Here is a 25,431-nt window from a genome sequence, read left to right as displayed (position 1 = left end):
ACATTTTAGAATGAGCTGCTTCACTGATGAAGGTGAAAATAGGAAGCAGATAATATTTTCTCAGATACTGAATCTAGGTAAACAGCTAACACTACACCCAAAAAGAAAGCACGAAATCTTAATGATATCTAAGCAGATGATAGAAGGTACAACTAACATGACACATTTGTTCTGAGACAAAAATCTGTGGATACTTCTGGGAATTAGGACCATCTAAAGGTTACGAGAGGCAGTACAATAAAACAATTAAGAGAGTAAGCTTTGGGACAGGACCACTTAGATGTGAATCCTAGCACTAGCACTTAAAAGCCATGCAAAGTTTGGCAAGTTATTTAAACTGTGCTCAATTTACACACTTGTAAGAATGAGAATCATAACGTATCTGCCTCATGGAGTCATTAAAATTAAACAGAACACCACCACATGGCAACACAGTGCCAGTGCCTAGTATACATTCAATAAACATAGCAGTGAATAAGATAAAATCAGTACCAAGCAAAAGCTGTCTCAATACTTCTATACTTTCTCCTTATGCTTATAATCCAGTATTTTGAATATTTAATTTGTAGCATAGCTGTGTATGTATTTCTCTTTTCTCCTATATTTTAAACACTTTGAAGGTGCCATAAGCATCCTATTCCCCTCTGTGCCATATGTTTAGAAGGTAAACCATAAGCATGTATTGAGCATAACCAAGTTAAAAGCAGTTCAACTGATACTTTATTTTTTTAATTGATTTTTGATTGGAGGACAAGTGCTTTACAATGTTGTATTGGTTTCTGCCTTACATTGACACGAATCAGCCATAGGTATACACATGTGCCCTCCCTTTTTAACCTCCTTCCCACCTCCCATCCCATCCCACCCGTCTAGGTTGTCACAGAGTACCTGGTTGAGCTCTCAGCATCACAGAGCAAATTTCCACTGGTTATCTATTTTACATATGGTAATGTTTATGCTTCAGTCTACTCTCTCAATCTGTCCCACCCTCCCCTTCCCCACTGTGTCCACAAATCCATTCTCTATGTCTGCATTTCTATTGCATTCATCAGTACCATTTTTCTAGATTCCATATATATGTATTAATATAGAATATTTGCTTTTTTCTTTCTGAGTTACTTCATTCTGTATAACAGGCTTTAAGTTCATCCACTTCACTAGAACTCACTCAAATCTGTTCCTTTTTATGACTGAGTAATATTCCATTGTATGTATGTATGTGTTGTGTGTGTGTGTGTGTGTATATATATATATATATATATATATATATACCACAGCTTCTTTATCCATTCATTTGTTGATGGATATTTAGGTTGCTACCATGTCCTGGCTGTTGTAAAGAGTGCTGCAATGAACACTGGGGTAAGTAAAAGTCACTCAGTCATATCTGACTCTTTGCAACTCTATACAGTCCATGGAATTTTCCAGGCCAGAATACTGGAGTGGATAGCCTTTCCCTTCTCCAAGGAATCTCCCCACCCAGGGACTGAACCCAGGTCTCCCACGTTGCAGGCGGATTCTTTGCTGAGCCACAAGGGAAGCCCAAGAATACTGGAGTAGGTAGCCTATCCCTTCTCCGCCAGATCTTCCCAACCCAGGAATCCCGACCCAGGAATTTAGAATTGTAGTTTTCTCAGGGTACATGCCCAGTAATGGGATCGGTCAAATGGTAGTTTTGTTCCCAGTTTTTACAAAATCTCCATACTGTTCTCCGTAATGACTGTATCCATTTAGGTTCCCACCAACAGTGCAAGAGGGTTCCCTTTTCTTTTTTTTTTTTTTTTTTTTGAGGGTTCCCTTTTCTCCACATCCTCTCCAGCATTTATGGTTTATAGATTTTTTGATGATGGCCATTCTGATTGGTGTTGAGGTGGTATCTTATTGTAGTTTTGATCTGCATTTCTCTAATATTTAGTGGTAATGGGGATTTTTTCACATGCTTATTAGTCATCTGTATGTTCAACTGCTAATTTAAATTCACTTAAGTCCATATGACAACTTTCAACTAAAAGAGTGCTTACCACAGATTACTAATAATATATCATTGTTAATGTGAGCTGCTACAAATTTTATACTAATACTAATTTCAGCATTTTTTCCAAAGAAGAAACAATATATTGCTATCACATGAAGAGTTCAAGACTGTGCAAAAAGCAAGAATAAATACAAGATAAGAAATAAATGTATGTTCACAAGCCCCCTAAATAATGGGGCACTTGGTTACTAGGAATCTTATTTTCTCCAAAAAGGATGAGAAATAACAACAGGTAAGATCTTATAAGATGAACTTTTTCCATGCTCTAAGAAATCTAAATTTTTCCTTTAAAAAGAATTCAGTTCATACTTCTGTAAAATATAATAAAACTGCTCCTAAATGTGTAATTGCTAAAAAAAGAAAATATAATTCAGTTCAATAGAAACAACAAACGTAAATCTAAAGTTAGAAGAAGTAACATAAAAATAAGTTTAAATCTCTTAAGATGTGTAAATCTACTAACCATGGAAAAATTAGGTACTAATTTATCTTATGAAAAGTAGTCATTTATTACCGTCTTTTCTGCCACATTTGTTCAAAAGCATCTGCAAGTTCTATGTTGGTAATTTCTTCAGAATCTTGAAATTTCAAGAAACCATTTCCACCATGTCCTTATAGAAAGGGTCAGAAAGATCAAACAGACATTTTTTTTAAATGCAAACTGCAAACATCTAGATATTAACATTCACTTCATTCATGGCAATATTTTAATATCACTTGTTATTGTATATTCTAGGGTTAAAAGTAACTAATTTTTCTACTATACCAAATAAACAGATAAATGATAGACTGTGTAAAATATAGTAGATATACATTTAAGAGCTTTCTTATCATTCAGTTTTATAAAAGCATATTTATACTTTTTCACTGGCTCCATTATTATGTCAGAAATGAGTTTCCATAGATAAACATTTCTCAAATACCAGGCAAACACTTTTGGTGAGAAAGGAGTTGAAGACACTAACTAGTCCCTTAGTAAGCTAGCACTGTTCACAGTGTATACTTGAAACATTGTAACTCTAGGAAACGCAGTTTTCACCTAAAAAATTATGTTTTTATAACCATCAGCCACTGTACTATGAGAGCTGACCAAAAGATCATGACATTCAAAATGCATGAGAGAGCCATGCTCTCTGCCTGGATACAAACGTTAGCTTTACTACTTAATGACTGTGTTACCTTAGGCAAGTAACCTTTCTATGCCACAGTTTCCTCAGCTGTTAAGTAAGAAATGTATGAGTAAGACCATCACAGCATGCCAATATAGGCCCTTTGTGCCAATTTTAAAAGGTACTTCCCACTGCCTATCAAAGTAGAAAAATCTATTTCCGTGCCCCCTCAGAATATAAGCAGTCCTATGAGCTTAACAGTGGTTAGTATATGCCTTTGTGGGACAAAAAATATTTCTTCCCTCATTAGACACAATTCTATAGCAGGGCACTCACCACTCTAGTCAGACACTTAGTGCAGCGCACAACCCGTAAGTCATATATGATAGCCCTGAAAATCAGCACCTAAATCAGCACCTAAACTTTTTCTGTAAACAGCCAAGTAGTAAATGTTTTAGGCTTGTGAGGCATTTGGTCTCTGCTGCAACTACTGGACTCTGCCATATATTTTGACAATATTTAAAACAAATTTATATATTTTGAGAATACAAAAAACAAATAGATGCAACTGTGTTCTAATAAAACTTTATTTCATAAACAGGTAGCCCTTCCATGGGCCATGGTTTGCCAGTTCAATCTTTAACACTGGAATTTCTCCCATACTTGCAGTTATCCTGAAAGAGTACCAACAGACTCAGAAAAAGTTTGCCAGCCTATGTAATAGGAAGGCTTGTAATTATGCTAATATAATGATAAAAAATGGCAATAGGTATTATTTATTGAAGATTACTATATACCACACAATATTCTTAATCATCGTGTATATTAATTCATTTCATTCTCACAACCTAAAGATTTAGGTACCGTTTTTCAGGGCTATCATATATGATTACGGGTTGTGCACTGCACGTAAGTGTCTGACTAGAGTGGTGAGTGCCCTGCTACAGCGTTGTGTCTACTGAGGGAGGAAATATAAATAAAACCTTTTGTTGAGTACATCAAATAAAGCCAAGCTACAAGACTATACTTCATCCTATTTGCCACAGAGGAGTGCAAATTTCTTGTACATGTCAGGTAGACGAAAATGAAGTTTCCTGACTTCATTAACTCTGCTGGGTTAATTTATAAAGTTTATAAATTGACTGAATTTTTAAAGTTATAAATAAATGCACCATGATAAAGAAAAGTAAACCACTAAGTAAGAGTCACTCTCCTGCTGTATGACATCTAAAAATCATTCTACCCCTGTTTTATCATCAGCTGGTAAGTAATACACTGCTTTCAAATTTCACTTCAAGTTGTTATACATTATGAGAAAAGAGAACTTCATAACAAACTATTTTGTCCAAAAATAATTTAAATAATTTAATAATTTCTTTCCATACAAATTCCTTTCTGAAAAAGAGTCAGCATATTCTATCATTAAATATCTAAATTGAAAATTACCTGTCATATAAATAAGAATATTGCTCCGATCATCAGAAAGAAGACGTTTTGACCGAGGCGTGCTAGATGGAATCCTCCCAGTTAACACCCGTAAAAAATTCTCCACGGTTACCTGAGGAAAAAAATGAGAAATCAGATGAAATAGAACTTGAGTAAACCTATCAATTGTTTTCCTACTTTTAAAAACATTCCTTCTTCTTCCTGTATGTATTACTCAGCATAAATTAAAAATAAAACTTAAAAAGAGAAATATAAGTCAATTGAAATACATTTATTTAAATATACACCTCAAAGTAACTTTGTTTCCATTCTTTACAAAATACTAAAAACCAACAAAAAACTAGTTTGGGGAAAACTAAGCTGATTATAAACTTTAAAAGTTCAAATGCTATACAAAGTATTGCCAAAAACTGAAAACAGATTATTAATCTGTCTTCACAGGCAATTCTTTGGGAAGATATAAAATACAGAAATATAAACAAACTCAACAATAAGTACTGCAATTAATACATATAACTACTTAGTCAATTCTAGATCAACAACAAAAAGACAGGTCTTTAATAAATCATAAAAATAAAACCATAAGGATAGATCCATAAATAACCCCCAAATTATGCATCTTTAATTCCTTAATGCATTTTGTTACTTAAATTTCATTAGAGGTAACTTTATTATGTAAAAAAATTCCTAACACTGCAAGCCAGATTTTCCAACCAGGAATTTCTGCATCTCCAGGATGCTTTGAAAGATATTTAAGTTCTTGGAAATATAATGTTAATTTCAAGTTTTATTACACAGATCTAAATTTAAAAAGCTGAAAATCAACCCAGCTTTCTTGTTCAACTCTTCCCTAGGTGAGTACGTAAGTGTCTATGTATCTGTGTCTATGGGTGTATGTATAAGTTGTTTGGTTTACATTTTCCCAGAAGACACCAAAATGGTGTTTTTTTAAACAGGACTTCTTGTTGGCTAACAAAGAAGGGAAGTACTTGGTCTACATTTTACAATGACAAAAAAAAAAAAAAACAGAAAAAGTCCAACATTCACAAACATTTAAGTGTTGAACAAACATTTCTGAGTGCCTTCAGAGGGCTGTAAGAACTCACTAGGTATAAGACACAGAAGATACATGTCCTTAAGGGACTTACAGCCTGGGAAAAGATACTAATTTCTTCAAAACAGGTCTGGGAACATGGGAAAGTGTGTCTTACTTTTGGTAGGCTTAGTAAAAGGGGAAGGATTACTGAGGAAAACTTCATCAAGAAAGACTTGAAATGTTAAACATACAATCTATTAAATTTAAAGTAAAGTTTCAAAGACAGAAAATATAGCACAGTGCCATTTTTTTAATATATTTTTAATCATATGTGCATAAAAACACTAGAGGCATATTAAATGTGGTTACCTTTAAGTAGTATCACTCATTTTAATATTTCCATAATTAATATATTTACTGAAAATATAAAACTTGAAATTTTAGATCAAATATGAAAAACAAAGAATACACTTACTATAAAAGGAAGCTGCTACATTAACCCTCAATAAAATAATACAGAAGCCAAGATAAAGTTGTTCTATCCAAGATACATATATGAAATTTTCATGCTGTGATACTTTTACTCATATATTGTTTCCTTAATATGAACTCCAGAAACTGCAGATTGTCAAGGCTACAGTGAAAACCGTACAAAGTTTAAAGAAAAACAATAAGATTATTTTATTCTACCACTATGTTCGAGCTTAAAAGTGAAAGCTACATTTCAAAATGTTGCCACATTAAACATTTTACCTCATAACTTCTATAATCCACTTCTACATCATCTCCATAGACATTCAGTTCCATATTCTTGTGACTATACACTGTAGCTGGTTTAGGATTTCTAGGGTTGCATGCCATATCATCTGCAAGCATCAGAACAATGTGGCTAGGAAAAGAAAATTTTAGTAAATATACCATTTCAATAAAACCAAAAAGTTAAAAAGATATACTTTATTTATATGCTAAGTCACTTCAGTAGTGTCCAGCTCTTTGCAACCCTATGGACTGTAGCCCGCCAGTTTCCTCTGTCCATGGGACTGATTCTCCAGGCAGGAATACTGGAGTGGGTTGCCATGCCCTCCCCCCAGGGGATCTTCCTGACCCAGGGATGGAATCCATGTCTCTTATGTCTCCTGTATTGGCAGGAGGGTTCTTTATCACTAGCACCACCTGGAAAGCCCATATTTTATTTATATCATGTGGCAATTATTTTCATTCTTTATTAAAAATAACCCAAAACAATTATTGAGCACATATTTAAAAGTGCTTGTATTAAAAAAAAATTTTTAATATGTACCTATGTAGTGTAAGTTTTAAAGAAAAGAAATCAGAACAATCTGGCATGAACTTATCCACAGAACTGGGAGTTACTAACTTAATTTTTTTTCTAATACAGTATACTTTATGCAATGTAGCAAAAGGAAGCTAAGATGAAAGAGCTACACTGAAGGCAATGGCACCCCACTCCAGTACTCTTGCCTGGAAAATCCCATGGATGGAGGGGCCTGGTAGGCTGCAGTCCACCGGGTCGCTAAGAGTCGGGCACCACTGAGCGACTTAATTTTCACTTTTCGCTTTCATGCATTGCAGAAGGAAATGGCAATCCACTCCAGTATTCTTGCCTGGAAAATCCCAGGGACGGGGGAACCTGGTGGGCTTCTGTCTATGGGGTCGCACAGAGTCGGACATGACTGAAGCGACTTAGCAGCAGTCCTCCCCAAACACTGCTTTTAATTTTAGTAATATCTGACACTCTCAAGACTTACAGAGTTAAACTGTGATAGTCCAAAAATTTTACTTTTCAGAATCTCAAATGCTTGAGTATGAAAACATACAATCCATCAGCAAGTGCAATCTCTGTACCACAGGAACACATCTCCAGTGCGATCATTCTTCACTGGCTCCACTCCATCCCCCTGACATCAGCCACCATCATCTCTAGATAATGCTGGACTAGATGCTGGAATAGCTCCCATCTGGCTGCCTGCTTCCACTCCCATCTCCTATGGTTCGTTCTCCTTAGAGCCACCAGAGAGACCTTCCTTAAACAAGTCAAATCATTAAACTTTCTCACTTAAAATCTTTCAAGGACTCCCCATGATAATCAGAGGAAAACAGAAACTCCTTACATGGTCTGCAAGGCTTAATGTGGTCTCTGTCTCTCTCTCTCTGTCTCTAACTTCACCCCTAACACCCATGTTCACTATGTTCCCTCCAAACTGTTCAGGAATATGCCAAGCCTTTTCTAATTCAGGGGCTACTGACCAAATTTAGACTTCTTTCCTTCCAAATCTTCCTATCATTCCAATCTCAGCTAAAGTACTCTGTTCTCACTACATGTTTTCTTTTATACAGGTCATTTACAAATCTGAAATCATTTCCCATCACCACCCCTATTAGAATATGAGCACTTCTCTGAGGGCAGGGGCTTTTTCTGTCCTTCACTGCTGTACCACTCAGGCTTAGGAATAGAGCCTGGCATATAGCAGACATTCAAGAAACACTCACTGAGTGAATGAAACGTTTTCATTCTTTGTGTACATTTTCTTTGAGAGAAAATTACAATGTCTCTCTTAAATGCTTCTCATCTTGACCTTACCATTAAAACGAGTGAAGATGAATCAGGCAATCCTTTATTCTACCATATATTTGAGCTTCCCAAACATAAGGGAAAAATTAATGTGGCATACATAATTAGTCTGGCAGAAGACAGCAAGAAGAAAATGTTCTTCTGTACATGTTTCAAATACACTAAAGTTCAGAACTGAAACATTGTGATTTTTCTTAAAAACTGGCTTTTCTATTTTGAAAGGGTTCCAACCCTGCCACATTCAAAGATCAGATCTTCAGCTGTTACTGATTCATTCTCACAAAATGGTTAAAGTTATTGCTCTTAAAATGGAAAATATATCTTTTCATTTTAATAACTTAAAATGATTTATATTAAGTTATTAGCAATCATACCTTTTTTGTTATAAAACCACTATTAAACAAAAATGAACTGACCTATAAATCTCAATATAAAAATAAGATTATTCCTTTAGGTCATGTTTTCGGTTGAAGGTTAATTTCATTCCTTGAAATTAAATGTCAATTTCATAAAGAAGTAGTCACTTTAGCATAAAATTATAAATTTAATCAACACTTTTCTGATAGATAATTTTGAGCTTCACTGTAAGTACTATAACCTTATGCTAACATAATCAATATATCATAAAAAATCATGGTATCTGGAGATAATATATGAAAAACCAGACAGAAAATAGACTGAATTTCAAAAGTTTACAAATCCAACCATATATTATAATGCATTGTTTCTAAAAGTTAAGAAATGTTCAGAACTCTTGTCTGGTGGAAAAAAATCTGACTTGGTCCAAGTGTCAAATCATTTATATATGAAAGTGTGTCTGACTCTCTGCGACCCCATGAACTGTAGCCCACCAGGCTCCTCTGTCCATGGAGTTCTCCAGGCAAGAATAGTGGAGTGGGTTGCCATTTCCTTCTCCAGGGGATCTTCCCAGCTCAGGGATAGAACCCTCAGCTCTCACGTCTCCTGCATTGGCAGGTGAGTTCTTTACCACTAGCACCACCTGGGAAGTCTCCATTTATATATATGATACTTAAATACATAATGAAACTAAACTCCTTAGGTTTATATTTCTTATAAAATTATTTGCTGTTGTTATTGTCAGTCACTAAGTCATGCCTTTGCAACCTCATGGACTGCAACACACCAGGCTTCCCTGTCCTTCAATATCTCCCACAGTTTGCTCAAATTCATGTCCATTGAGTCAGTGATGCCATCCAACCATCTCATCCTCTGCCGCCCTCTTCTCCTTTTGTCTTCTATCTTTCCCAGCATCAGGGTCTTTTCCAGTGAGTCAGCTCTTCGTATCAGGTGGCCAAAGTATTGGAGCTTCAGCTTCAGCAGCAATCCTTCCAATATTCATTATATTCAGGGCTGATTTCCTTTAGGATTGACTGCTCTGATCTCCTTGTAGTCCAAGGGACTCTCAAGAGTCTTCTACAGCATCACAGTTCAAAAGCATCAATTCTTCGACACTCAGCCTTCTTTAAGGTTCACATCTATACATGACTACTGGAAAAACCAAAGCTTTAACTATATGGACCTTTGTCAGCAAAGTGACATTCTTTGCTTTTTAATATGCTTTCTTAGGTTTATAAAACTACAAATAAACACAAAATTATAAATTAGATTCTAACAAATCTACCAAACTAATAATACTCTAAGAACACTAGCTCTATTTGAAGGATGACACTATTTTACTAAAACTAAATGACTGCTGGCTTCCCTGGTGGCTCGGTAAAGAGTCTGCCTGCAGTGCAGGAGACCCAGGTTCAATCCCTGGGTCGAGAAGATCCCTTGGAGAAGGAAATGGCAACCCACTCAAGTATTCTTGCCTGGAAAATCCCATGGACAGAGGAGCCTGGCAAGCTACAGTCCATGGGGTTGCAAAGAGTCAAGACACAACTAAGCAACCTCACTTCATTTCAAATGATTGCTCATATATTTAACAGAAGAAAGAGATAACTTCAGGCCTGGTTCTACATTTAATTTTTTCCTGTATTTTGATGTTCCACACTACAATATAATTTGATGATACAGAAAACATCTGCTCACAAAAGTATTTGCACAAAATGCAATTCATAACTTCTAGGCTCTGTTTACTGTTCAGAATAATCAGATCTGATATTTAACTAAGTCTTTGCCAACAGTCTTTGAACAACAGTTATCATAAGATCTAACTTGTTGTCTCTTTAAAATGTCTTTTTCACTGAATATCAGGCTAGCATCACAGCAGTTATTTAAGTCTTCACTGTGAATGTGTTAAACAATCACTGCTAGAATCAAGACCAAAAAAAAAAAAATCTACATTGAAGACACGCTACTACATTCCTATAAATAATGATAGCAAGTTGCTTTGTTACCTTATTAAAATTAAGATAAAAATCCCTCAAATATGTCCAATTGATAGAAGAATATGATATTCTTACACTCTGGAAATCCTATACTATCATGTGTTATGACTCAATTCTCTCACTTTATTAAGGTCCTGCAGAACCTACATCACACAAGCATAGGGTAACATGGCCTTCTCTCAATATAAAACCAAAAGAAAAGAGAAGCACTGAAATTGTATAAAGTTCAAACTGGGTTTGAAACAAATACAGTGCTTACTTATATACATAGTTTTCATACTGTTTAAATCATACATTTCCTCTTGTCAGTTAAAAAAAAAAAAATTAGAGGACACACTCATATATGTATCTACTAATCTGTTAGTCATATGTATTCACTACTTTAAATATATATAATATTAGTGAAGCATAACTTCTTTCCTTTACAGATTAATAAATAAATAAGTAAAGGGATAGTATTTTCTTCCCTTGCCACTATTTGTTGTCTGATCTAACAGAATCATGATCATGCTGAAACAGATTTTAAAGATCAATAAAAAAATAAAATTTTAAAACCTCTCCAAAAACAAGACATGAAACCCAATTCTAGAAATGTGTGAGAGGAAAACAATTCAAAACAAATACTTTCCCATTTCCCATTATTACATTTGCCTAACATTAAAGGAGGGCTTCTCTGGTGGCTTAGTGGTAAAGAACCTGCCTCCCAATGCAGGAGACGTGGGTTTGATCCCTGGGTCAGGAAGATTCCGTGGAGAAGGAAATGGCAACCCACTCCAGTATTCTTGCCTGGGAAATCCCATTGGACAGAGGAGTCTGGCCAGCTGCAGTCCAGGGGGTCGTGAAGAGTTGGACACGACCTGACTAAACAACACCACTGAACGAACGGGTAAGCCCTGCATCAGGGCTGCTCAGTCATTCTTTACCCTCCCCTCTGACATTCATCCTTGGCCCAGTCAGGAAGCAGCAACCAATGGGTGCAAAAATAAATTTTACATAGATAAAAAATTTTCACTGCTCTAGACAATTAGAGTACAGAGCCTCAAAAAGCATACCTTTTCATTTATAACAGGCTGCTACTACCATAATAACATTTTTTCACTAAATGATATTTAAATAGATTACCATATTGGTAAAAGTGTTTTTAAACAATTCATTGAAAATTGCTATACATACTATATCCATATAACTAATCAGATAATACTACCTTAGAGCATCTTTAGCAACCAGAGCTAGGCTAAGCTTATCTTCAATAATATCACCATCCTATTCTAGACAGTAGCCAAAATTACAGCAGCTGGAGATTTGAGGATCACAGGGGATCCTCAAATCTCTTAAGTCTCTGAGTTTCTGCTCATAAGCGTTGCTTTCCTTTCTTTAAATGTCTATATGTAACCTCATTAGAATGCTATAAACAGTTTCCTAGGACTTAACCACAATGCCTAGATTGCACATTTTGCCAGAAAAATATTTGCAAACATCATTAATAAGCCTTCTCTGGTACATACCTCTTCACAAATAGCAAGTAAATTTAAAAATCCTCTTATTTTCTCTGAGCACTAAGAAAGATATTCTTAAGAAATACGTTTAGTTATTCATTAAGAAGACTTGGATGGCTATGTTTCTTCTAAAGTTATCAGTTTTATCAGTTTTTTTAAAATATTTTTTACAAAGGATAAAATATAGACACACTACACTGATTGTGAGGAGTTACCACCATTTCTGTTCTTCACTTTGATCATAAAAGTCAACTAGGACAAAAATTAAAGAGGAAAAATATAAAATGGAGACTATGGCAGACAAAATGAAAGGCTAATTAACTAGAAGGTAATAGTAAATATCAATTAAAAATAATTCAACAATTTTAAAGCACTTGGACTGCAACGTCCATCCTAAAGGAGATCAGTCCTGGATGTTCATTGGAAGGACTAATGTTGAAGCTGAAACTCCAGTACTTTGGCCACCTCATGCGAAGAGTTGACTCATTGGAAAAGACTCTGATGCTGGGAAGGATTGGGGGCAGGAGGAGAAGGGGACGACAGAGGATGAGATGGCTGGATGGCATCACCGACTCGATAGACATGAGTTTTAGTGAACTCCAGGAGTTGGTGATGGACAGGGAGGCCTGGCGTGCTGCATTGCATGGGGTCGTGGAGTTGGACACGACTGAGCGACTGAACTGAAGTGAACTGAATGATGTTAACTGACATGATTTAACCATTCCATATTAAACTATACAAACACTATTTTACCCCAACTGTCAAATTTGGATTCCATATTGGAATAAGATTATGAAAAAATAAGATCAGAAGGTATGGGAAAACGGAAACAAGGTAAAGTAACAGGATGATGGAAACAAGTATCTGTTGAGTTTACAGTGTGATAGGCACTGTGCTGCAGTCTTTTCAGATACTTAATTCTCACTATATCACAACAATCTTGTGAAGACTATTTTTGTCTTCATTCTAAAGGTAAGGAAATTCAGTGAGGGCAGATCACTTGCCCAAAGCTGCATAACTGATAAGCAGAAGATACAAGATTTAATTTCATAGCCCACATATGTTCCACCCACTACTACTACATTCTTTGGCAGAATGGAATATGTTGCCTTATAGTGAGCAGAGCCAAAACCTCTAATAATTTCTATACTCACATCAACAAATATTAAGGGGACATCACGTTCCTCATGGGCTTCCAGATGGCACTATTGGTAAAGAATCCGCCTGCCAGTGTAGGAGATATAAGAGACACGAGTTCGATCCCTGGGTTGGGAAGATCTCCGGAGGAAGGGAATGGCAGGAAGGGCATGGCAACCCACTCCAGTATTCCTGCCTGGAGAATTACATGGACAGAGGAGCCTGTCGGGCTACAGTCCATGGGGTCACAAAGAGTCGGACATAACTGAAGCGACTTAGCAGGCATGCACACACTTCCCTCATATGACTCTCATCTCAGTATTTCCATTTTTCATGGCTCAATGAAATTTATGGTTTAAAATTCAATACAAACATTTTTAAACTTTTAAATAAACAAATCATTTAATTTTAGAGTTACAAATTTTTAAGTCTGTTTTCACCTTTAAAAAAAAAAAAAAACCTGCAAAAATCTTCCCAAAATCTTTCTTTAATTACAATAAAATCTGACAACGAATACTGAGGGAATGGAACATTCTGATTTCAACTTTTTTCCAAAACCCAACATCCGCCCGCTGCCTCTGTCAACACCTGCACTGCCTCCACCCTGCAGCACAGCCACAGCTGCCTGTGTCGCTGCCACTGTGGTACCCACTGTGTGACTAGGCCACAGTTTTCAATGAATAAAGGTACTCCTTTCTGTCATCACACATTTACGGAGTTTCTGAAGGTGAGTGAAGCTTACTGCCAAGCACAGCATGACCTTTATGAGGACAAGAAAGCTATAGAAATGTATTACCACTCCACCAAGAAGCTGAGTAAGAGCAGTTCCCTGGACCCAGAAGTGCTGAATTGAATCCACAAAGCATTTTCCAACTCAAGTTACTTTACATCATTTCTGTATTTAATTCTTTCACAGCCCTAATGAGTATTTTTTTACTAAATTAATGTCTTGCATGAAATGTCCAACTCCCACAGAAGTCACATACAAGCACATGATTTTTCTTATTACACAATCCAACCAAAATTATGAACAAAATTATGGAGAAACTGAAGAAATGTGGATTACCACAACAGTATTAATAATTATGTGAAGCAATGTGCAGCACTGCTCTTATGGAAAAGAAGGTATCCATGTTCCTGACTGTCCTTTTGATGAAAATGTACCATCCAACCATATTGCTGATGACCAGTTAAGTCTTGGGAAAATCAAGTTTTATGAAGAATATGGTTATTGTACAGATGCTCACTGTATGGCAAGTCTTGGAAGAGCTCCACTGTTTGCTGCCCTAGCAAGAAGGTAGAATGAAACCTGAAGATGTAGATCAGAAAACAAAACCAGCATGGAGCTTGTAACATCAAGCAATTTCTGTATTTAGAGAATATCACTCTCAAACGTGTCTGTGCTGCAAAGACTTCTGTGGTCAACAGAACTGAGGTGTCTGATGCTGTCTTGGCAGTAGAACTTCAGATAGGACCTAATTTGTTGCACACATTAGCCAAGAAGTTGGTTCAGTGAGTAAGTCTAATGTACCACGTATAGGAGTACTGAAAAGCAGTTTTACCAGGTTGTATGTTTGACAGAGCCTCCATGCCTAGGTTGCTATTGTTATTGTTCAATCACTAAGTTATGTCCAACTTTTTGTGACCCCATGCACTGCAGCATACCAGGCTTCCCTGTCCTTCACTATATCTCCTGGACTTTGCTCAAACTCATGTCCATTGAGCTGGTGATGCCATCCAACCATCTCATCCTCTGTCGCCCCCTTCTTCTCTTGCCCTCAATCTTTCCCAGCATCAAGGTCTTTTCCAAAGATGAGCTCTTCGCATCAGGTGGCTAAAGTCTTGCAGCTTCAGTTCCAGTATTGGTCTTTCCAATGAATATTCAGAGTTGATTTTCTTTAGGATTAACTGGTTTAATATCCTTGCTGTTAGGTTACAATGAACCTATTTGGACACTTAACAAAAGACTCTTGCTGTCCAGCATTTCAAATTTATCACTCCTCCCAGTTCCTGAAATCATACAATACTGAGTTATGTCTTCTTTGATCTATTCCCATATCAGAATCTTTTCAATACATAAGAAATTTAGAAAGCTTAGGTACCAAAATATGCAGTATAACATTTTATATTTTTTGGTGTTATATATAGAACTAAAACCCTGGGAACTATGAACATTCTAGGTCTTATGTGATTTACTCCTTCAGTCATTTCTTACTGAAAGCAGGGCCTATACAGTTATTTGCTTGCTCACGGTACACTTACATTTGCCCACATTCATAAGAGTATACATCAGGTTTACATGACCATTGATTTTTGTTAATTTTTTATCAAGTCATATGTCATTGTTGTTTAGTCACTAAGTCATGTCCAACTCTTTGAAACCTCATACACTATAGCTCACCAGGCTCCTCTGTCCATGGGATTTCCCTGGCAAGAATACTTAGTGGGTTGCTATTTCTTTCTCCAGGAGATCTTCCCGACTCAGCGATGGAACCTGTGTCTCCTGCTTTGGCAGGTGGATTCTTTACCACTGAGCCACCAGGGAAGCCCACAAGTCATATGATGTTATTGAATATTGTCCCATAAATCTCATTTGTGCTGTTATGAAAAATCTGCATTTTGAAAACCTACACTGTACAAAGAAGTATATCTTTTAACACCTCCGAGCAAAAAAGCTGTACAATTAATTTAATGTTTGCACTTTTGTGTGCCACAACAGGAAAAGCCTAAAAAGGAATGGGAAAAGGCTATTAAATATTTCCAGAAAGATCTTGCCTTTATCTTGTGCAGAATATAAAGAATATGCTCTTTAATTAGTAAGTATTTTTTAAAGGTAAAGATGTTTTGTTATTGTAGCTAAAAATTTTAGTCATAACATTTTTAAAGCTCTTGTCATTTTTCTACACCTACTAGAAGTTGTTCACCAGCTATTATCTTTGCTTGAAGTGTGCTTTTTTCCTTCTCTTCCCAAACTCCCTTTCAAAACAAGAAGTGGGTTTCTGTTAGTGAACTGAACAGACATCTAATTTTTATATGACTTTTGAGTTGTATACTCACTTGGATATTTGATAATTATTATATAATTGATCAACCGGTGATATGTATTAATGTGAGTTTGACCATATATCTACATTATCTTATAACATGTGGTTATAATTTTGGGGGCAAATAATTTGTCAGTGTTCATCAGTTCATAAAAACCTAGTGCAAGAGCTAAACATCTAATTAAACAACAAAATGGTCGGGGGGAGACAATATCTAAACTACTTCCTTGAGTAAGTGCAATCTACTGAAAATCTTCATCAGTAGATCAAAGTTAATATTTTAATATCTATTTTTATTAAATATAACAATATAGATAGAACTACAGAATATTAAGTTAGCTTTTACTTATCCAGAATAAATCCGAAAATATATTTGTAGAATAAGCTCCCTTATATGATCTTATTTGATTGTCTTTGCTTCCAATATGGTGGCAAAAAACAGTTTAGGTAAATTAATTTCTGACCCAATATGGGCTTTACTTTCTAGAATAACATCTCAATTTCATGATTTGAAGCCTTGGAGATGGATATAATTAAATGTAAGTTAATGGGTAGGTGTAAGGATTTAACGTCAGGTTACCTTTGACTGACTTATCTCCCACTCAAGCTAAGGCCGAATTCTTGGAAACCATTAATATAGAACTCTGTGAAATATCTTTTCTCCAAAGAAATTATGTTCACAAATGTTAATTTCACTTATCCTTTTTAACACCTCCTGAGTCAGATATACCGTGACAGAATTACAACATTATTTCTATCAAATTTCCACTAGAAATTCCTCACAAATTTCTTAGAAATACTTATTATTATCACCACTTTCCCTGGTGAAATGTCGAGTTGAGTCTGACTTTTTTGAGGTCACTCCCACTGCCACCAAACACTTCGGTTTTCCATGGAAATTATAGTTTCCTTCTCTGCCCTTTTCTCTCCCTGTATCTCCACATCAGTTGAAATTACAAAACTTGGCAAGTGTATTTGAAACACCATATGCTCTCAATACATATCTGCTGGTTGAAAAGGGGAGGGAGGAAGAAGGAAAGGGAAAAAGAAAGAAGGTAGGAAGAGAAGTAAATTAGTGTGTATTCCACCCCACCAATTGTCTTTCTTCCCTCCTATTTCTCAGAACAACCTAGCACCTACCCAAAATCATATGATATCAAATACATCAGGCTCCTTTTATTGCTCCCCCAGTACAGTTGTCCCTTGGTTGGCTGGGAAGGGGTTAGTTCCAGGAATCCCTGTGATTACTAAAATTACTAAAATCCACAGATGTTCACATTCTATATATAAAATGCCTTGGTATTTGCATATAACCTACACATCAACATTCTCTCTATATCATCTCTAGATTATTTGCAGTAATATCTCACTGAGGTTTTTGTTTGTATTTCCCTGATGCTTAGTGACGTTAAGCACCTGTTCATGTACTCGCTGGCCATCAGTATATGGTGGCTCAAATGGTAAAGAATCATCCTGCAAGGCAGGACACTCGGGTTTGATCCTTGTGTCAGAAAGATTCCCTGGAGGAGGAAGTGGCTACTCACTCCGGTATTCTTGCCTGGAGAATTCCACGGACAGAGGAGCCTGGTGGGTTACAGTCCATGGGGTCACAAAAAGTCGGATACGACTGAGCAACTAACTCATTTTCATTATATCTTCTTTGGAAAATGTCTGTTCAGATCTTCTCATTTTTAAAATTTTCATGATTTATTTATTTATTTTGGCTGCACTGGGTCTTTATTGCTGTGCGTGGGCTTTCTCCAGTTGTGGAAAGCAGGGGCTAATCTCTAGTCAAGGTGTGTGGGCTTCTCATTGCGGTGGCTTCTCTCGTTAAGGAGTACAGGTTCTAGAACATGAAGACTTCAGGAGTTGTGGCATGGGGCTCAGTTGCCCATGGCATGAGAAATTTTCCTGGAACAGGGATTGAACCCATATCCCTGCATTGGCAGGCAGATTCTTAACTACTGACCACCAGAGAAGTCCCCTCTGCTCATTTTTTGATTGGACTGTTTTTTTTACTATTCTATGGGTGCATGCTAAGTCACTTCATTTGTGTCCGACTCTTTGCAACCCTTGACTGTAGCCCTCGGTGCTCCTCTGTCCATGGGATTTTCCAGGCAAGAATACTGAGGTGGATTGCCATGTCCTCCTCCAGGGGATCTTCCTGACCCAGGGATAGAACCCAAGGTTATTATGTCTCCTGCGATGGGAGGCAGGTTCTTTACCACTAGTGCCGCCTGGGAAGCCCATTCAGTTTATGAGTGCTTTATATATTTTGATCATTAACCCCTTATCAGATATGTGACTTGCAAATATTTTCTCCCATTCAGTAGACTGCCTTTTCATTGTGGATGGTTCCCTTTCCTGTGCTTTGGATGCAGTCTCATTTTTTGATTTTTGCTTTTGGAGTCAAACCCCCCAAAATTCATCACTACAACTGACATCAAAGAGCTTACTGCCAGTGTTTTCCTTTAGGAGTTTAACAGTTTCAGGTCTTACATTCAAGTCTTTAATCCATTTTATTTTTCTATATGGTGTGAGAAAATGTCCTAATTTCAGTTTTTATATGTAGTTGTTTAGTTTTTCCAGCACCATTTATTGAAGAGACTGCTCTTTCTCCATTGTATATTTTTAGCTTCTTTACCATAAACTAACTAATCATACATGCATGAATTTATTTCTGGGCTCCCTATTCTGTTCCATTGGTCTATGGAACTGTTTTTATACCAATTCTATACTGCTGTGGTTCCCTGATATCTCAGATTATAAAGAATCTGCTTGCAATGCAGGAGACCCGGGTTTAAACCCTGAGTCGGGAAGATCCCCCAGAGACAGAAATGGCAACCCAATCCAGTATTTTCTCCTGGAGAATTCCATGGACAGAGAAGCCTGGTGGGCTACAGTCCATGGGGTCATAAGGAGTCAGACATGACTAAGTAGCTAACACTTTCACACTGCTTTGATGACTACAGTTTTATAATACAGTTTGAAATCAGGGAGTGTGATACCCCTAGTTTGTTCTTCTTTCTCAAGACTGCTTTGACTATTCGGGGTCTTTTAAGGTTTTATACAAACTTTAGGGTTGTTTTTCCTATTTCTGTGAAAAATGCCATTGGAATTTTGATAGGGATTGTACTGGGCAGTATAGACACTTGGGTAGCACAGACATTTTAAGAATATTAATTTTTCCAATCCACTTGCTTGTGTTGCAAGCACAACAGAAGTAAGAAAATTATTTGTAAAGGGTACCACTTACAGAATCAACCAAAAAAAGAAAAAAACTGACAACTATTCTAAAAATTCTACCAAAAACTAAAAATTCAAAATTATGAGGCATAGTTGAAAGCCATTAAACATATAATTAAATGAAAACATACCTTTTCATAAATGGAATGATTTAGTACCATAAGGAAGTCCACTCTCTTTAAATTAATCTACTGTAATGCAAATCAAAATCCCAACAGGGTCTTAAGAACTTGATATGCTGATTGTAAACTTAATATGGAAGAACAAGACCCAAGAATAGCCAAGACAGTTCCAAACAGGAACAAAGTCAAGGAAATCAAGTTACCAGATATGAAGATACTGTCAGGAATGAAGACACTGTGGTATTGATCAAGAAAAGCATCTCTCATTTCAGCAGGCCATACACAGTACTCCTATCTGTTTAGAAATCAATAAAGAAATTTCCCCTTTGCTCCATAAAACCCTTAATGGTCTTCTTAGTCTTACAAATGGATCTTATCTAAACCTAAGAGCATGACAGTAGTGGCCAAAATGTTCCTTTCCCACTGTCACTGTTCTCCTCAGAGCACATTTTGGCTTCTTAACTATTCTAAATGTTTACCTATTCAAGATATTATGTACTTCACCAAGTACATCACATGGAGCAGTAGATAGATCAGCTGCCAACGTGAGAATAAAACAAGAAGACTGCTCAGAATACATAAGGATCTATATTCAAACGTTATTATTTATATTTTTGCAAAATATGAGAAAAAAACTGTTGGGAAATGACACAAGACAAGAAGCAGAACACTCAAAAGTACAAGTTAATATTATCTTGACAATAACTACAATAATATATCACAAATTATTTACAAAGCATTTTACTACTTTTTAGTCCTTTTGTTCACAAAAAATGAGGCAAAATTATAAAATAAAAATAGTAGTAGAATAAAATTTTAAATATATATTATTGAGAAAGTTTTATAAATTAATGGTAATAGTTTAAAAAAATATCACTCAGTGACCTCCGTGTACAAAATTCTACATAGCGACACAAAGAAAGAAAGCTTTATGGGTAGGAAAGGACAGCATGAGGATATTCTAAGTGTTCTAAGAAGGATTAATGGTTAAAAAAAAATAGAAATAGGAGTTAATAAGTATTACATAGTACACAAAGAACAAATCAACAGATGAACGTAGTAAGTTATTATTAACAAAGCAGTGAGACTGAAGGCTGGTTGAAATTTATGTAACTTTTTAGAGAAACAACAGTCACTGCAGGTTGTTGATTGTGGGAGTTAAAAGATGAAAGCAATATCTGAGAAAGATAATTCTAACAGCTGTGTGTAGGATGAGTTGGAGGGCAAAAGACGCTAGAAACAAGGAATAAACAGCTACAAAGCTGCTGAAGTACAGAGGCACGAAGTACATGAAACATGAAATAATGAAGACTCAGACAACAGTAAAGCTATGGAAAAAATTAAAAAGTGAGAAAACAGGAGAGGCATTCATTATATTACTCAATTAATATGAATGATTTTCATAAGCACTACATTCAACATGTAGATATACATTTCTAATTAAATAAGGTATTAAATGATCCTTGTTCATAATTATACCAACCTCTACAGGACTGTCATAAGAATAAAATTAGATCATGTTATTAAAAGAATTCTCTAATTGTAAATGTTACCTAAATATTATCTGTTGCAATTTCTTAGGGAAGAGACAGCTGTGAAATAATAGAAATGCTCCAGCAATAAAATCACAACACCTGAATTCAAATTCTGGTTTTATTATTTAATGGTACCTTTAATGGACCTTAAGCAAGTCATTTAACCATTCTGAATAACAATTTTCAATATGAAAATGGCAGCTAGGGAGTTCTCCCATAAAGGTCTCAAGAGATAGATGAAATAATTCATTATAAAATGCCTATCACAGTATCTGAATTATGGTGGATAGTGAATGTATGCTGCAGGGCAGTGGAAAAGGAAGCCAAAAATAGAGGTCCATTTTGGCTGACCTTATTGGAAAGCCACAAGCATCTCCCAAGAACTATATCTATGGCCTTCTCCATATTATTTTAATGAAAAAATATACAAGAAAATTCCTGAAGTATCTTATTAATGCTCCACCTCACACAATACCCTCTTAAGTATAAGATCTAATTCACAGCAACCTAAAGAATTGTTAGTCAAAAGCTATGTTACCAACCTGATTTTAAAAACCACAATAATAGGCAGTTAGTGATTTTTTTCTTTTTTAATTTACAACATTATCAGAATTCACATTTATAATTCTAATATTTATTACATGAGAAAGAAGTTAAAAAGGACAACTGACCAAAAATAAAAAAGTGCATCCTGAGGAACTTAAACAGTAAGAAGATAGAGAATAAGTTGAAGTTAATCTGATAGAAAGAAATGAATCTGAAGACCCCTTGGTGGGATCATCCTACCCATGGATCCCAAAAGTAGGACTCAGGGAATAGTTATAAAATCCACTACAGAGCACTTTTAGCTCAGAAGAGTTTTTGAATCAAGATCTTAAACAACTATGAGCAAGCAATATTCATAAATATTTCCTTTCTATCCCAGACCAATTAAATTCCACTTAACTAGGGGCCTTTAGTATACTATCCACTCATTCATTCATTCATTCAAGTTTGCACAATATACTAAAGAATGTATTAGAATACAAAAAATAGTATCAGAAACTGCCTTGAAGAAATAAGATCAATACATACAAAAAAGTGCCTTGACAGAAATATAAATAAAATATTTATACAAGAAGGACCAAAAAAGCTTTAGGGAATGTATGAAGTGAATTTGGACACATGAAAATCTGAAAGGAGGGAAGAAGGAAAAAAACTATAGGCGAAAGAACAAGTATAAGGCAATGACAGATGCCAATACAGAGACTTATAAGAAGGAAGCATAAAAAACTGAAATGATCAGAATATTAGATATAGACAGACTACAAAGGCCTTGAGTTCCAGAATAAAGGACTGGTACTTTGTTTTGCAAGAATTTATGGATAAGGAGAGAATAAAGCTTTTAAATTAGGAATATTAATCTCATATAATTATTAAAATACAGAGTAAGGGGAAAAAAAGTACCAGAATAGCTACTGGACCATCACTGAATCACTATTCTATACAGCTGAAATTAATACAACACTGCAAATCAACTCTACATCAATAAAAAGATGAATTTTAAAAAAAGAAAAGCTACAGGATTTAACTATAGAAATTATTTATAAGATAGAGATTATTATAAAAACTCATATATCCACCCAGCTTGTGGTAGAGCTAAATAAGTATATACACATTTAACTCCATAAACTTAATTCTTATGCATTGAGACAAAAAATAAAAGGAGAGACAGATTTCATCCACCCAATTACTCAAGCATTTATTCCCCAAAGTCAACATGAGATGAGATGGGAGCTATGATTCTACATTCTCTCAGTCAGTCTCAATTCTCTTGTGCCTCTCACAGCACGAGCATCACGATTCTAGTGTTAAAAAAGATATGGATATTTTTCATATAATATGTCCTTTAATCTGAAGTAAACCACTTCATCAAATGTTCCATCAAAGAAAAAGAACACAGTATTTTTGTTCTAGCATTACTCTAAAACTGGCTGTGTTAGACTTGATGAAAGATAATGCTATGTTGTACTTTATGTGCTATTTAAGAAACCTGTAAGAATAAATGGCTCCATTTTTGCTTCACATACTGACTTTAGAACCTAACCTCTGCTTAACTCCTTTTCTCTTCCTCATCTTAAGCATATAAAGTATACTGGAGGTAGCAAAACAGAGATTTAGTCCAAAACTATTAATTTAGGACACAGAATTTCCTAAAAATAGTGAAATATTTCAGGAAGCTAAAACCAAGCAAAGAAAAACAAACTCTCTGTGGGTGGGTAAGGTTACAGAAAGCACGGCCACAAAGTGCAAGACAGCTGAACTCTGTGCAACTTAAGTGTGAACAGGGTAATAGACAAGTTGGAGGACAATTATGAAGATCTTGTGGGCACATCGTTTTGTTTTCCCCCATAACCATTAAATTCCCTCTCTGAATCAATATTTTGATATAGTATTACAAAATTCTGAAAACCTATGTGTTAAAAAGTCTTTTATAACACATAAATTTGCTAAAAACTAGATGTACACTTTAGAAGACAGAAATGTTCTTACTTTTAAAGTACGAACTTGTGTTTGCTTTGCCTAACTGGTTAATACTTTGGCCACCTGGTGCGAAGAACTGACTCATTTGAAAAGACCCTGATACTGGGAAAGACTGAAGGCGGGAGAAGAAGACAACAGAGGATGAGATGGTTGGATGGCATCACCAACTCAACGGACATGAGTTTGAGCAAACTCCAGGAGTTGGTGATAGACAGGGAGGTCTGGCATGCTGCAGTCCATGGGGTCGCAAAGAGTCAGACACAACTGAGCGACTGAACTGAACTCTACTGAACTGGGTAAAGTATTTCCCAGTCACAAGTTAATTTATCCAACATCTACTGAGCACCTACTATCCAGGCACTGTGCTGGATGCTATAAGTACAAAGTGAAATAAAATATAATCCTTGTTCCCTTCAAAGAGTTAATAATCTAATAAGGGAGACATACTATAATTAGTGTAACCATGTTATAATCAAAGTACATACAAAGGATACTACAAAAGCAAAGAAGGTCAGGAAAAGCTTTTTTGAAGAAGTATGAAAGTGAATTTGGAAGGTCAGGTAAAAGCTACAGCCGTGCTTTCTAACTTGGTTGTGCACAGAACCACATATAAAACTGATGTCTAAGATTCACTTCAGATTTTGTGAATTAGACTCTCCAGGGGTGAAGCTGAAGAATCAGTATTTTCAACAAGTACCATAAGTGATTCAGAATCACAGCCAGGTTTTGTTAGCAGTGAGCCAGAAGTATATAGACAACTATTCCAGGCAGAGAGAATATCTCAGTACAGTCAGAGTAAGTGAAATACAGACAGAAAATCAAAGAGAAATCAGAACAAGAATACTGATACAACTAATGTGATATTTCAAACAGGATCTAAGGAATTGATGTGAACTTCCACAATAAAGGGCAATCATCTCTGAATCACAAAATCATATGTTGTGGGAAATGATTTCTGACATGAACTAGTTTCTTACTGAAGTATATGGAAAAGCTAAATGCAAATATTTTGCATTAAAAGACAAAGTAAAATGCTCCTTTAAAAAAGCAAACAGTGTAAACAACATACAGTTACACTCATAATTTTTATTCAATGCAGTGACCAGTCATTCTTCTCAGGATACACAGGATTACACTGCTTTAACTTGAAAATGTTCATTAAAGTATAAAATAAATTCAAACAGTATTTTGAAATTCCAGCATTAAAACTGAAAACTGCTCTTAATGATTTTAAGTTTCCAGACTATCATTTCATAATAGCGTATTACTTTCTGACTAAAATTTACTTATAATTGTATTTTTGCTCTTAATCCAGGTAGAAATAAAGCAGGAATAAGTCATCAAGAAGAAGAATATTCACCATAATAGGTTAAAAGTCAAACAGAATCTATTCCATTGATCTCTGTTTGCTAAGCAACAAATAGTTCAAATCATCAACTATTTAAATCTCAAATTCATGCCCCAACAAAGACTTCATAATCAAAGATATAGAGAGGAAAGTACGAAACAAGAATAAGAAAATTCTTCAGAAACCTTGGGAAAAACCTAATATATAAAATACACACCATGGTTATACTAGAAGTCCTTCTAAAGCTTAAATTCTTCTAAAACTTAAATCATTTAAACAAATCATTTAAACCTTCAGTTCAGTTCAGTTCAGTCACTCAGTCATGTCCGATTCTTTGTGACCCCATGAACTGCAGCATGCCAGGCCTCCCTGTCCATCACCAACTCCTGGAGTCTACCCAAACTCATGTC

General features: G+C 35.7%; 1 protein-coding gene across 1 annotated transcript in view; it reads right to left on the bottom strand.

Annotated features, from left to right (window-relative positions):
- Nucleotides 1-25,431, bottom strand: part of PIGK (phosphatidylinositol glycan anchor biosynthesis class K) — a 136,487-nt gene that overhangs the window by 97,023 nt on the left and 14,033 nt on the right. The window contains exons 4-6 of the mRNA XM_019957246.2: nt 6,380-6,515; nt 4,591-4,702; nt 2,550-2,646 (exon numbers count right to left, since the gene is read on the bottom strand). Coding sequence (XP_019812805.2) covers nt 2,550-2,646; nt 4,591-4,702; nt 6,380-6,515 — 345 coding nt within the window. The remainder of the gene's footprint in view (nt 1-2,549; nt 2,647-4,590; nt 4,703-6,379; nt 6,516-25,431) is intronic.

The sequence above is a fragment of the Bos indicus genome, chromosome 3 (assembly GCF_029378745.1).
Source record: "Bos indicus isolate NIAB-ARS_2022 breed Sahiwal x Tharparkar chromosome 3, NIAB-ARS_B.indTharparkar_mat_pri_1.0, whole genome shotgun sequence".
NCBI lineage: Eukaryota > Metazoa > Chordata > Mammalia > Artiodactyla > Bovidae > Bos > Bos indicus.
This window is presented reverse-complemented; position numbering and strand designations above follow the sequence as displayed.